Genomic DNA, 14,119 nt, shown 5'->3' on the forward strand with positions numbered 1-14,119 from the left:
TTCTATTGCATCTTCATAGAAGTCATGGAGTAATCCAGACTCATTATACTAATGTATTGTTACTGCACCTTCTATTGTGTAATGATATCTATATACAGTAGGTTGGTATGGGGGAGCACATACGGTACGCAAGTCTTTATTGATGCTGGCGTGAAAGGCCACATGTGCACTTGTGTTCCCACAACAATCAATGATGTGCAGGGAGAGGTGGTTGGATTCAGAACCGAGCAACACTCTCTCTGAGTGTCTCGTGACATGGGAGGTATAAATACCTTTAGGCCTCCTGCTAATCCACCTATCGTTAGGACTGCTGACTCACAGGGAGTAGGCCACAGCAGGAGGAAAGAGAGTGCTAATACCTCACAGTGAAAAACAAGGGATTAAGAATAATATGCATGTCATGATTTCCATTATATATCATAATTGTTTTGGTTTATTATGTTATTATGCAGATACAGGCCTTGATAAAAATAAAAAACATTTACATTGCTTAAATGTGGACACCACACCTCACAAGTTATTATTTCTCATTTTGTGACAGTAAAGTGGATCTGATTCTGAAGGGTGACTGATTCTGAAATACAATATACTGCCCAGGAAACACCAGCAAAGCATCACATGAAATGAACAAAGATCTTGAGTTCAGTGTCAGAAATAAAGAAAGGCACAAAGCAGGTTAACAACTGAGTGATTAGCAGAAGACATTCTCTCCCCTGTATATCTGTTTTTGGTGTAAAGATCAAAATGTGTATGAGAGTGTACGTTTAGACTGTCTCTATGACATAATACAGTTCTTATGTCTGCCAATCCTCAATCTTCAACATAATCCCATAGCAATGCAACTGAAGAGACATCCAATATTCTATCAGTCTGTGTAGGGCTTATTGTCTACCTCAAACATAAATGCAATACACACATATGTCCATTCACACACATTCCAACCAAAGTCAGCACAAACCACCACCCCATCATTCACAAGAGAGTCCATCAGAAGAACACACCCCACAGTGGGGGCATGGGAAAGATACAGGGAGGGAGCCATGATGATACATAGGAAGATTCTATGAGCTCTGGAAAGATACATTTCTTCCCTTAAATGGTCAGACGTAGATCGTCCTGCTCCTAAGCCAATTGCCCAGTAGTAGTCAGTCTCTGGGAGTCCACAGTAGTCACTGACGGTTACTTTGACACAGACAGACAGATGGTTCACACAGCAGAGCTGGAGGCCCAGCCCACCTCCTCATACACGCCTTTCACGTGCCAGTAGACGACATCTAGCAGTTTGGTCCACGCCCCTGCCACCTCTGGAGTGATGTAATCAGGAAAGTCTTCAACCAGCACCTTCAGAATCACCCCACACAGGATCTGAGAAAGAGAGAGAGGGAAATGGAATGAGTGATACATTTGCTTTGGTTTGCCTGTGGATAATGGTTATGTGAAAACATGTTGCCTGGTTCTTCCTCACCTTGAAGTAGACAGGCTCCACCTTGTGTCGGAGTGCATGGGCCTTGCCCAGCAGCTTCAGAACAGACACCATCTTGTCCCCGTCATGGAGGTTCTCCACCAGGGTGTTGATGGCGTTCATCACCCTGCGGGAGTGCTTCTTGAGCTGGGCACTCCTCTCCAGCTCCTCACGGTCCTCCACCTGTTGGAACTGGCTAAAGTACTGCTTGGAGGAGGGGAAGTTCACAAAGAGCCTGTAGAAGAAAGGAGGTGCATTACTTGGCCCAGTGAGATATTATAAGTAAACATAGTTGGAGCGTGTTGACACAGCTGCAGAGCATATTTTCCCTTTTAATGTTTAACCACTTTCCAGGTTCTGTACAGGTTATGCTTAATTTACTCAACCATGGCCTGAGCACAAGCATGTGCTATTCAAACACAAGATAGCTGTGTTGATAAAAACATGCATTTCTTCTAGCTGATAAGGCAGAAGAAATGTGTGTCAGTTAACAAAAAAACTGAGTGAAGAAAGAAAAACAAGCACAATTATATCATGTACCACAGTATCACACTATCACCCCCAGCCTGTGATATACAGTATCACCCCTAGCCTGTGATATACAGTATCACACCCAGCCTGTCATCATGCTACAGGTCTGTGTACATCCTGGCGTTTCAGTGACTACTGCTATGTTCTCCTGAGTCTAGGAGACCTGTTCGTCCAGGTGATTGATTTATTTGGAAAAATATGCACTGGGTACAACCCAGGTGATAACAGGGTATAGCGATTCCACTTGTTTCCAATGTTGTCCCTGATGTCTGGTCTCAGTGGCTGACAGTGACAAGCTGCACAGCTCTCCCCTAAAACTCACAAATCTGGTGTTTCATCATCTCCATGTCTGGCCATAGGAATAGCAGACCAACAGTGAAGTGCGCTAATGAAATTGAGATGGTTAGTTGGTTGCTTGTGTAATTACACACTGAAATAAACGGTCAGAATGGCTGTGTGTACTCAGGCAGCAGTGACTTCATCTGCTGCTTCCCTCTCACTGTGTTACTGTCGGGGTTGGAGACAATTAGCTCTACATCACAGGGATATACCATATGGTTGGTTTGGATGGATGCACCTACACCCACACTCATGTTCAACATTGGTTTGCTACAATATTTGTGTATTCCTGTCAGCGCTCGTAAACACCCAAACAAGGTATTAGGATAAGACATATTCCTTACATACCACATATCTAATTCTCTACCATATAAAATCAGAATAACTCCAATGATGATATAGGTTTTCTTTGTGGAATAAACTGGTTTGAACACATTATGAAAGAGAATAGTATTGAGCAATAAACTACAGCCTACAGTGACCAGGACAGATACAATACAGCGTCTCACTGTGTGTATCTGTTCCAGATGTCCAATACCTCTGTCCTTTTGAAACCCACAACAGAAAATGGAAGCTTTATGGGGAAGCCATTGTGCTTCGATGAAAGCACATGGCTTCCACAACCTTCACCTGTGACATCAAGTGTTGGGAGGAAGCAGACAAGGAAGACAGAGGAGGGGGTGTCTCATTTTCTTCTGCATAAAGTGGAGGGTCTATGCAATGACTGTCAATTGTAAAGCCAGGTCCTCTGTTTCACTCATAAGTAGTGAAGACAGTGGTGTTTAATCTCTCCCTTGATTTATAGTGGCTGCATATAAATAGTCTCATTAGTGTTTTATAATCATCAGCCTGTTAATCCTACTCTGGGATAGGGCTCATTTCTGAGATAGTCGCACAGCTGTTCTAAATGTGACATACTTGCCATGAGTGGAAATTGTATAGGTATTTGATAAATGCAAATACAACTACATATGGATACCCTGGATTGTGTTACAATGAGATGCATCACTGATACAACATTTTCAGAGAGCTATGGGTATTTCACATTGGGTATTTTAGTTATGTAGAGAGCTAAATTAACCACGCATAGCTTTTAGTATTAAACTGACAGAGAGAGCAGTTGAGGTTTGAGGTTTAACATTATACTTGAACATGCCTTCAAATCTCCAAAGATTCAAAGACCCCTTGACAGCTAAAGTTTGCTCCTTGTAAGGGTTCCATGTCACCATGTAATACTACAGGCATTTGGAATGCCCCAGAGCAATTTGAGGCTTAAGATATTTAAGTACCGGTATTCAAGTATTGCATCAAATGAAAGCATTGCAATTTATGACCAAGATGATGTCCTTTTAACTAGTCGTGGCCAAAATTTTTGAGAATGACACAAATATTAATTTCCACAAAGTTTGCTGCTTCATTGTCTTTAGATATTTTTGTCAGATGTTACTATGGAATACTGAAGTATAATTACAAGCATTTCATAAGTGTCAAAGGCTATTATTGACAATTACACGAAGTTGATGCAAAGAGTCTGTCACGTTGTTCGTAATAATGATCGGACCAAGGCGCATCGTACTTTGAGTTCCACATACTTTTAATTAATGAAGTGAAACTTAAGCAAAAACAAAACAAAAAAAAGAATAAACGAACCGTGACGACAATGCAGTGTTAACAGGCAACTAAACATAAACAATATCCCATAACCCACAGGTGGAAAAAAATCTACTTAAGTATGATCCCCAATTAGAGACAACGATAACCAGCTGCCTCTAATTGGGAATCATACAAATCACCAACATTGTCACGCCCTGACCTTAAAGAACCGTTTTATTTCTCTATTTGGTTAGGTCAGGGTGTGATTTGGGTGGGCATTCTATGTTTTCAATTTCTTTGTTTTTGGCCGAGTGTGGTTCCCACGTTGTCTCTGATTGGGAATCATACTTAGGCAGCCTTTTTTCCACCTAATGTTGTGGGTAATTATTTATTTTTTGTGTGTGTTTGTGTGCGCCACGGTTGCGTCACGTACGGTTTCTGTTGACCTGTTTTTTTGTGAAGGTTTCACTTTATTAAAAACGTGGAATTACATGCATGCTGAACCTTGGCTCATCTATGACAGGGAGTTTGAAGACAGTGAACGTGACAAACATAGAAAATGAACCTAGAACCCCACATAGAAAATATAAACTAGAACAACTCCCCAGTCACGCCCTGACCTACTCCACCATAGAAAATAAAAGCTTTCTATGGTCAGGACGTGACAGAGTCAATATTTGCAGTGTTGACCCTTCTTTTTCAAGACCTCTGCAATATGCCCTGGCATGCTGTCAATTAACTTCTGGGCCACACCCTGACTGATGGCAGCCCATTCTTGCATAATCAATGCTTGGAGTTTGTCAGAATTTGTGGGTTTTTGTTTGTCAGGATTAAGGTCTGGGGAGTTTCCTGGCCATGGACCCAAAATATCGATGTTTTGTTCCCCGAGCCACTTAGTTATTACTTTTGCCTTATGGCAAGGTGCTCAATCATGCTAGAAAAGGCATTGGTCGTCACCAAACTGTTCCTGGATGGTTGGGAGAAGTTGCTCTCGGAGGATGTGTTGATACCATTCTTTATTCATGGCTGTGTTCTTAGGCAAAATTGTGAGTGAGCCCACTCCCTTGGCTGAGAAGCAACCCCACACATGGTCTCAGGATGCTTTCCTGTTGGCATGACACAGGACTGATGGTAGCGCTCACCTTGTCTTCTCCAGACAAGCTTTTTTCCGGATGCCCCAAACATTCGGAAAGAGGCGTAACGATTTTCGTCCTCCTCTGAGGAGGAGTAGGAAGGATCGGACCAATACGCAGCATGGTAAGTGTCCACGTTAAATTTATTCAATAACTGAATACTGAAACAAGAACAACCGAAACAGTCCTGTCTGGTAGAGACAGAAAACAATCCCCCACAACCAAAATGAGGAAAACAGGCTACCTAAGTATGATTCTCAATCAGAGACAACGATCGACAGCTGCCTCTGATTGAGAACCATACCAGGCCAAACACAGAAACACAACATAGAAAAAATAACATAGACTACGCACCCCAACTCACGCCCTGACCAAACTAACACAAAGACATAATAAAGGAACTAAGGTCAGAACGTGACAAGGGGATTCACCAGAGAAAATGACTTTACCCAACTTTACCTCAGCAGTCCAATCCCTGTACCTTTTGCAGAATATCAGTCTGTCCCTGATGTTTTTCCTGGAGAGAAGTGGCTTCTTTGCCGCCCTTCTTGACACCAGGCCATCCTCCAAAAGTCTTCTCCTCACCGTGCGTGCAGATGCACTCACACCTGCCTGCTGCCATTCCTTAGCAAGCTCTGTACTGGTGGTGTCCCGATCCCGCAGCTGAATGAACTTTAGGAAACAGTCCTGGAGCTTGCTGGACTTTCTTGGGCGCCCTGAAGCCTTCTTCACAACAATTGAACCGCTCTCCTTGAACTTCTTGATGATCCGATAAATGGTTGATTTAGGTGCAATCTTACTAGCAGCAATATCCTTGCCTGTGAAGCCCTTTTTGTGCAAAGCAATGATGACGGCACGTGTTTCCTTGCAGGTAACCATGTTTGACAGAGGAAGAACAATGATTCCAAGCACCACCCTCCTTTTGAAGCTTCCAGTCTGTTATTCGAACTCAATCAGCATGACAGAGTGATCTCCAGCCTTGTCCTTGTCAACACTCACACCTGTGTTAATTAACGAGAGAATCACATGATGTCGGCTGGTCCTTTTGTGGCAGGGCTGAAATGCAGTGGAAATGTTTTCTGGGGATTCAGTTAATTTGCATGGCAAAGAGGGACTTTGCAATTAATTGCAATTCATCTGATGACTCTTCATACCATTCTGGAGTATATGCAAATTACCATCATACAAACTGAGGCAGCAGACTTTGTGAAAATTAATATTTGTGTAATTCTCAAAACTTTTGGCCACGACTGTATTTAACTAACTATTTAGCAGTTTTATGGCTTGGGGTGGAAGCTGTTCAGGGTCCTGCTGGTTCTAGAATTGGTGCATTGGTACCGCTTGTCGTGCAGTAGCTGAGAGAACAGTCTATGAACAGTCTATGACTTCGGTGGCTGGAGTCTTAGACAATTTTTATGGCCTTCCTTTAACACAGCCTAGTATAAAGGTACTGGATGGCAGGGAGCTCGGCACCAGTGATTTACTTGGCTGTCCGCACTACCCTCTGTAGTGTCTTGCAGTCGGATGCCAAGTAGTTGCCATAACAAGTGGTGTGCAGCCAGTCAAGATGCTGTCAATGGTGTGACGTCTGCAAACTTAATGACGGAGTCGCGCAGAGCCACGCAGTCATGGTTGAACAGGGGGTACAGGAGGGGACTAAGTACACAACCCTGAGGGTCCCTGTGATGAGAGTCAGTGTGGCAGATGTGTTGTTGCCTGCCCTCACCACCTGGGGATGTCCCGGCAGGAAGTCAAGGATCCAGTTGCAGAGGTAGGTGTTCAGTCCCAGGGTCCTTAGCTTAGTGATGAGCTTGGAAGGCACTATGGTATTGAACGCTGAGCTATAGTAAATGAACAGCATTCTAACGTAGGTGTTCCTTTTGTCCAAGTGGGAAAGGGCAATAGAGGTTGCGTCATCTGTGGATCTGTTGGGGAGGTATGCGAATTTGAGTCTGTCCAGGGTGTCTGGGATGATGGTTGGGATGTGAGCCATGACCAGCCTTTCAATTGCATTTCATGGCTACAGATGTGAATGCTTGTCATTTACACAGGTTACCTTGGCATTCTTGTGCACAGGGACTTTGGTGGTCTGCTAGAAACATGTAGGTACCTACATGTGAGGGTTCAGTGAGTCAGGTCAGAAATCCCTGGTCTGCAGATATGTGAAACATGATCTGCCCTCAGAGAGGGAGCACCCGCAGAGCCAAATATGTCAGATTGGAATAAACAGCAAGATGGATTGAGCTGCACGCTTTCCCCTCTGATTCTGCCAACTGATAGGAAGGGAGCCAATTTCAGATGCAATAGCTCAGATATGAGTGATGGCGCTCTTTCTAACAGACTGAGAGCATGCAAGTCAAGTCAATCGTCACGTTATAATCTTCACACGTTGTTACAATAACTTTCAGTTCCCTTCATTTATAGTGGGGATCATGCAAGGGTCATGGAGAGATTGCAATCTAGGTTGCAAGAACATGGCCAGCTGTGCCACCAGAGACTCTGGGTTCGCGCCCAGGCTCTGTCATAACCAGCCGCGACCGGGAGGTCCGGATTTGGCCGGTAGGGAAATCCTTGTTTCATCGTGCACCAGCGACTCCTGTGGCGGGCCGGGCGCAGTGTGCGCTAACCAAGGTTACCAGGTGCACGGTGTTTCTTCCAACACATTGGTGCGGCTGGCTTCCGGGTTGGATGGCGCTGTGTTAAGAAGCAGTGCGGCTTGGTTGGGTTGTGTATCGGAGGACGCATGTCTCTCCCAAGCCCGTACGGGAGTTGTAGCGATGAGACAAGATAGTAGCTACTAAACAATTGGATACCACGAAATTGGGGAGAAAAAGGGGTAAAATTCAAAAAACAAAAACAATAACAATATGTGTGTGCTGTGTTGAAACAGTCAGCATTCAGTAAGTTACAGCTCTTCTGTCATCAGCCCTCCACAACTCCCCAAATGGAAATGGGTGCACCTAGGCAAGTTTTTCAGTGTCTTTAGACTGACAATTTCAAGAGGCAAGAAACAAGGGTAAAGTAGGTAAAGTTTACTTGATGAGAATGGCCACCCCGACATCATCACAGTTCTGGTAGACTTTGGCCCAGGTGTCCTTGATCATCTTTCTCTCTGAGTCACAGAGTGGATCTAGGCGCTCCAGGCGATCTGCATTTACCTCTCCCTGCTGCCTCTCCATCCAGGAGTCCTATAGTGCTGCAGGAGTGGTGTGTTGAAGACAGGTGATAAGAGTCCCCAAGAACACAACCCAGTTCCCTTTGTTTACACAGTCTCTCTCGTTCAAACAATCCCCTTTTTATTACCCTTCTCTTGCTGAGAGACCCTCTCTCAACCGTTTCTGAGTGAGTGAATGAGGAACACACTAAAAAGCGAGAGGAAGAGAGCGCACACAGAGTGAGGAGGAGCCACACACCTCCCCCCTCTCTCTCTTTCTCTCCCCTCTCCCTCCCCACCCAATTTGGTATTTGCCTATTTTCTGTTTTTGTGTGTTCATCAAATACAATTTTATTGGTCACATACACATGTTCAGCAGATGTTATTGTGTGTGTAGCGAAGTGCTTCATGTTTGTGCGTGAGTGTGTGTGTGTGTATGGGAGGGAAAAGCATTTCGATTTTTCAAGAGTAATATGTGGAAAAACAGTTCATGTGCGAAAGTTAAATATTTAAAAAAAATATTTTTGATCTTCCCGCGCCACCTTTTCAGCGGAATGTTGGGGGGGGGGGTTCCGTTAGCGGAACGTGTGTCCTAGACAGGTTTTAACAGCTATAGGGCATTGTGAAAATGATCTGCATTAGACAAAATGTTATGTTTGCTCTCATGTGAACACAGATAAAGGGCATTGCTCAATAGATGAAGGTATGCTAGAACTGGAGCAGACTTTTGTTGGTTTAGTTTTCCTCCATAAAAAAAGGAAAGATCATATCAGTAACTAGAATTGTATTTCTGTTGTCCAAGTATCAAGTTGCACATTTACAAACCTCGACAATTCATGGCTTGTTTACTGTTGGCAGTGTTATTTCCAGACATGTCTTGTTATGAATTAAGTTTGATCCTCCTTTTTCTTTTGAGATTGTGCTTTGACATTGGTATAGAAGTTACCTTATTATATCACAATCTCCTTCTTTCCGTCCTTGTGGTTTGGTAATAATAGATACAGTAACAACAGAGGGGTTGGGGACCTAATCAACAAGAGACTTGTGGATTGGATGTGTAAGCAGAAAGTAGGTGACATGGGAGTCAAAAAAATCACTATCATATAAGGGTTACAAGCTTGAGCTGATACAAGTTCAACACCTTGCTTTGTGAGGTCCAATTCCTGTAAAATGTATTCTAAATGTCTCCATCAAGGAAATCTATGTGAAACATGAAAGATGTCCATAGAAGGTACAGTTTTTCACTTGTACTTTTGAATGAGAGGGATCGATGTTTTGCAAGATATAAACTATAAAGTAGTGTGAACTTGAACACATACCCAATGATTAAGGGCAGGTTTGCTGGGTGTGGACGTTGTGTTGACAATGAAAGATATATGGGAATAGGTTAGTCAAGCGGTGAGCAGTGCAAGCTGGAACATGTGCCACTGTGACTCTGTAATTGATATTGTGAATTTGATACACTGGACTGCTTTCCACATGATGCTAATGATCTTCCAGGGTCTTCAGTAGGCGTTAGCTTACACTCACAAGACACGGCTTGCAAAGTGTTTCACATAAAAAATATCTTTGTTACCGCACTACTATGATCTTTCTCCTTATGTCCTGGCATATTAGTGTGTAGCCCAAACTGTTTGGACGCTACAGACAGAAGTTGGCAGATCGCCCAAATGCTTGAGAACCTCATCATGTTTATGCAAGTCTCATCTTCCCATAGAGGGGTCCTAATCGATTTCTAGGCCAAACCGTTTGACAAACACCGCTCTAGATTGATTTCCACAGGGGCGCTGACATCATCCTTAGGGGGTGATGGATTTTGATGGGCATTTTTTTTATTGTGTTACTTAGATTGACGCCCGGGTCTGATTAAAACTTGACAGTTGTTGACCTCAAGGTTATTTTGAGCAATTGCAAGAAGAAACCAAATGAACAGGAACCAACACAGATAAAGGGCATTGCTCAATAGATGAAGGTATGCTAGAACTGGAGCAGACTTTTGTTGGTTTAGTTTTCCTCCATAAAAAAAGGAAAGATCATATCAGTAACTAGAATTGTATTTCTGTTGTCCAAGTATCAAGTTGCACATTTACAAACCTCGACAATTCATGGCTTGTTTACTGTTGGCAGTGTTATTTCCAGACATGTCTTGTTATGAATTAAGTTTGATCCTCAAATCAAATCAAATATATTTGTCACATACACATGGTTGGCAGATGTTAATGCGAGTGTAGCGAAATGCTTGTGCTTCTAGTTCCGACAATGCAGTAATAACCAACAAGTAATCTAACCTAACAATTCCAAAACTACTACCTTATACACACAAGTGTAAAGGGATAAAGAATATGTACATAAAGATATATGAATGAGTGATGGTACAGAACGGCATAGGCAAGATGCAGTCGATGGTATCGAGTATAGTATATACATATGAGATGAGTAATGTAGGGTATGTAAACAAAGTTGGCATAGTTTAAAGTGGCTAGTGATACATGTATTACATAAAGATGCAATAGATGATATAGGGTACAGTATATACATATGAGATGAGTAATGTAGGGTTTGTAAACATTATATTAAGTAGCATTGTATAAAGCGGCTAGTGATATATTTTACATCAATTTCCATCAATTCCCATTATTAAAGTGGCTGGAGTTGAGTCAGTGTGTTGGCAGCAGCCACTCAATGTTAGTGGTGGCTGTTTAACAGTCTGATGGCCTTGAGATAGAAGCTGTTTTTCAGTCTCTCGGTCCCAGCTTTGATGCACCTGTACTGACCTCGCCTTCTGGATGATAGCGGGGTGAACAGGCAGTGGCTTGGGTGGTTGTTGTCCTTGATGATCTTTATGGCCTTCCTGTGACATCGGGTGGTGTAGGTGTCCTGGAGGGCAGGTAGTTTGCCCCCGGTGATGCGTTGTGCAGACCTCACTACCCTCTGGAGAGCCTTACGGTTGTGGGCGGAGCAGTTGCCGTACCAGGCAGTGATACAGCCCGACGTGATGCTCTCGATTGTGCATCTGTAGAAGTTTGTGAGTGCTTTTGGTGACAAGCCAAATTTCTTCAGCCTCCTCAGGTTGAAGAGGCGCTGCTGGTCCTTCTTCACGACGCTGTCTGTGTGGGTGGACCAATTCAGTTTGTCCGTGATGTGTACGCCGAGGAACTTAAAACTTACTACCCTCTCCACTACTGTCCCATTGATGTGGATAGGGGGGTGCTCCCTCTGCTGTTTCCTGAAGTCCACAATCATCTCCTTTGTTTTGTTGACGTTGAGTGTGAGGTTATTTTCCTGACACCACACTCCGAGGGCCCTCACCTCCTCCCTTTAGGCCATCTCATCGTTGTTGGTAATCAAGCCTACCACTGTAGTGTCGTCCGCAAACTTGATGATTGAGCTGGAGGCGTGCATGGCCACGCAGTCATGGGTGAACAGGGAGTACAGGACAGGGCTCAGAACGTACCCTTGTGGGGCCCCAGTGTTGAGGATCAGCGGGGTGGAGATGTTGTTACCTACCCTCACCACCTGGGGGCGGTCCGTCAGGAAGTCCAGTACCCAGTTGCACAGGGCGGGGTCGAGACCCAGGGTCTCGAGCTTGATGACGAGTTTGGAGGGTACTATGGTGTTCAATGCTGAGCTGTAGTCGATGAACAGCATTCTCACATAGGTATTCCTCTTGTCCAGATGGGTTAGGGCAGTGTGCAGTGTAGTTGAGATTGCATCGTCTGTGGACCTATTTGGGCGGTAAGAAATTTGGAGAGGGTCTAGGGTGTCAGGTAGGGTGGAGGTGACTAGTCTCTCAAAGCACTTCATGATGACGGAAGTGAGTGCTACAGGGCGGTAGTCGTTTAGCTCAGTTACCTTAGCTTTCTTGGTAACAGGGACAATGGTGGCCCTCTTGAATCATGTGGGAACAGCAGACTGGGATAAGGATTGATTGAATATGTCCGTAAACACACCAGCCAGCTGGTCTGCGCATGCTCTGAGGACGCGGCTGGGGATGCCGTCTGGGCCTGCAGCCTTGCGAGGGTTAACACGTTTAAATATTTTCCTCACGTTGGCTGCAGTGAAGGAGAGTCCAGGAGAGTCCGCAGGTTTTGGTTGCGGGCTGTGTCAGTGGCACTGTATTGTCCTCAAAGTGGGCAAAACAGTTATTTAGTCTGCCTGGGAGCAAGACATCCTGGTCCGTGATGGGGCTGGTTTTCTTTTTGTAAACCGTGATTGACTGTAGAACCTGCCACATACCTCTTGTGTCTGAGCCGTTGAATTGTGACTCTACTTTGTCTCTATACTGACGCTTAGCTTGTTTGATTGCCTTGCTGAGGGAATAGCTACACTGTTTGTATTCGGTCATGTTTCCGGTCACCTTTCCCTGGTTAAAAGCAGTGGTTCGGGCTTTCAGTTCCACACGAATGCTGCCATCAATCCACGGTTTCTGGTTTGGGAATGTTTTAATCATTGCTATGGGAACGACATTATCAATACACTTTCTAATGAACTCGCTCCTCCTTTTTCTTTTGAGATTGTGCTTTGACATTGGTATAGAAGTTACCTTATTATATCACAATCTCCTTCTTTCCGTCCTTGTGGTTTGGTAATAATAGATACAGTAACAACAGAGGGGGTTGGGGACCTAATCAACAAGAGACTTGTGGATTGGATGTGTAAGCAGAAAGTAGGTGACATGGGAGTCAAAAAAATCACTATCATATAAGGGTTACAAGCTTGAGCTGATACAAGTTCAACACCTTGCTTTGTGAGGTCCAATTCCTGTAAAATGTATTCTAAATGTCTCCATCAAGGAAATCTATGTGAAACATGAAAGATGTCCATAGAAAGTACAGTTTTTCACTTGTACTTTTGAATGAGAGGGATCGATGTTTTGCAAGATATAAACTATAAAGTAGTGTGAACTTGAACACATACCCAATGATTAAGAGCAGGTTTGCTGGGTGTGGACGTTGTCTTGTCAATTAAAAATATATGGGAATAGGTTAGTCAAGCGGTGAGCAGTGCAAGCTGGAACATGTGCCACTGTGACTCTGTAATTGATATTGTGAATTTGATACACTGGACTGCTTTCCACATGATGCTAATGATCTTCCAGGGTCTTCAGTAGGCGTTAGCTTACACTCACAAGACACGGCTTGCAAAGTGTTTCACATAAAACATATCTTTGTTACCGCACTGATCTTTCTCCTTATGTCCTGGCATATTAGTGTGTAGCCCAAACTGTTTGGACGCTACAGACAGAAGTTGGCAGATCACCCAAATGCTTGAGAACCTCATCGTGTTCATGAGTATAACGGCTTTCTTCCTGGGAAGGAGAGGAGGACCAAAATGCAGCGTGGCTAAAGTTCATGGTTCTTTAATAAGAGAAAATTAACATGACCAAAACAGTCCTATCTGGTGCAGAAAACACAAAGACAGGAAACAATCACCTGCCAAACCCAACACAAAACAGGCTACCTAAATATGGTTCCCAATCAGAGACAATGACTAACACCTGCCTCTGATTGAGAACCATATCAGGCCAAACCTAGAAATAGACAAACTAGACACACAACATAGAATGCCCACCCAGCTCACGTCCTGACCAACACTAAAACAAGGAAAACACACAAGAACTATGGTCAGAACATGACAATGAGAGTCTCATTTTCCCATACAGGGGTCCTAATCGATTTCTAGGCCAAACCGTTTGGACTCTACAGGTGATTTTGTGAGAAAATCACGGTCTGACAAACACCGCTCTAGCTTGATTTCCACAGGGGCGCTGACATCATCCTTAGGCGGTGACGGATTTTGATGGGCATTTTTAAAAATGGTGTTACTTAAATTGACGCACGGTCTGATTAAAACTTGACAGTTGTTGACCTCTTGAGGTTATTTTGAGCAATTGCAAGAAGAAAACAA

The 14,119-nt window shown here is 43.8% G+C and overlaps 1 protein-coding gene across 1 annotated transcript; it reads right to left on the bottom strand.

The window, feature by feature from the left end:
- Nucleotides 1–415: 415 nt before the first annotated feature.
- LOC112234614 (cytoglobin-1-like) lies at nucleotides 416–8,415 on the bottom strand. The gene is made up of 3 exons (XM_024402833.2): nucleotides 8,095–8,415; nucleotides 1,466–1,697; nucleotides 416–1,365 (listed from the first exon to the last, which is right to left on the bottom strand). Exons 1-3 carry the CDS (start codon nucleotides 8,235–8,237, stop codon nucleotides 1,207–1,209), a joined length of 534 nt encoding a protein of 177 aa, XP_024258601.2. The 5' UTR covers nucleotides 8,238–8,415; the 3' UTR covers nucleotides 416–1,206.
- Between the last annotated feature and the right edge of the window lie 5,704 nt (nucleotides 8,416–14,119).

The sequence above is a fragment of the Oncorhynchus tshawytscha genome, linkage group LG27, assembly GCF_018296145.1.
Source record: "Oncorhynchus tshawytscha isolate Ot180627B linkage group LG27, Otsh_v2.0, whole genome shotgun sequence".
NCBI classification, from domain to species: domain Eukaryota; kingdom Metazoa; phylum Chordata; class Actinopteri; order Salmoniformes; family Salmonidae; genus Oncorhynchus; species Oncorhynchus tshawytscha.

Excerpts from the sequence above, each read along its gene's own strand:
- LOC112234614 (XM_024402833.2), bottom strand. The coding sequence starts at position 8,237 with ATGGAGAGGCAGCAGGGAGAGGTAAATGCAGATCGCCTGGAGCGCCTA. Across the intron at positions 1,698-8,094 it reads GGGGTGGCCATTCTCATCAA|GCTCTTTGTGAACTTCCCCT; the intron begins GTAAACTTTACC and ends TTTCTTCTACAG. Across the intron at positions 1,366-1,465 it reads TGGAGCCTGTCTACTTCAAG|ATCCTGTGTGGGGTGATTCT; the intron begins GTGAGGAAGAAC and ends TCTCTTTCTCAG.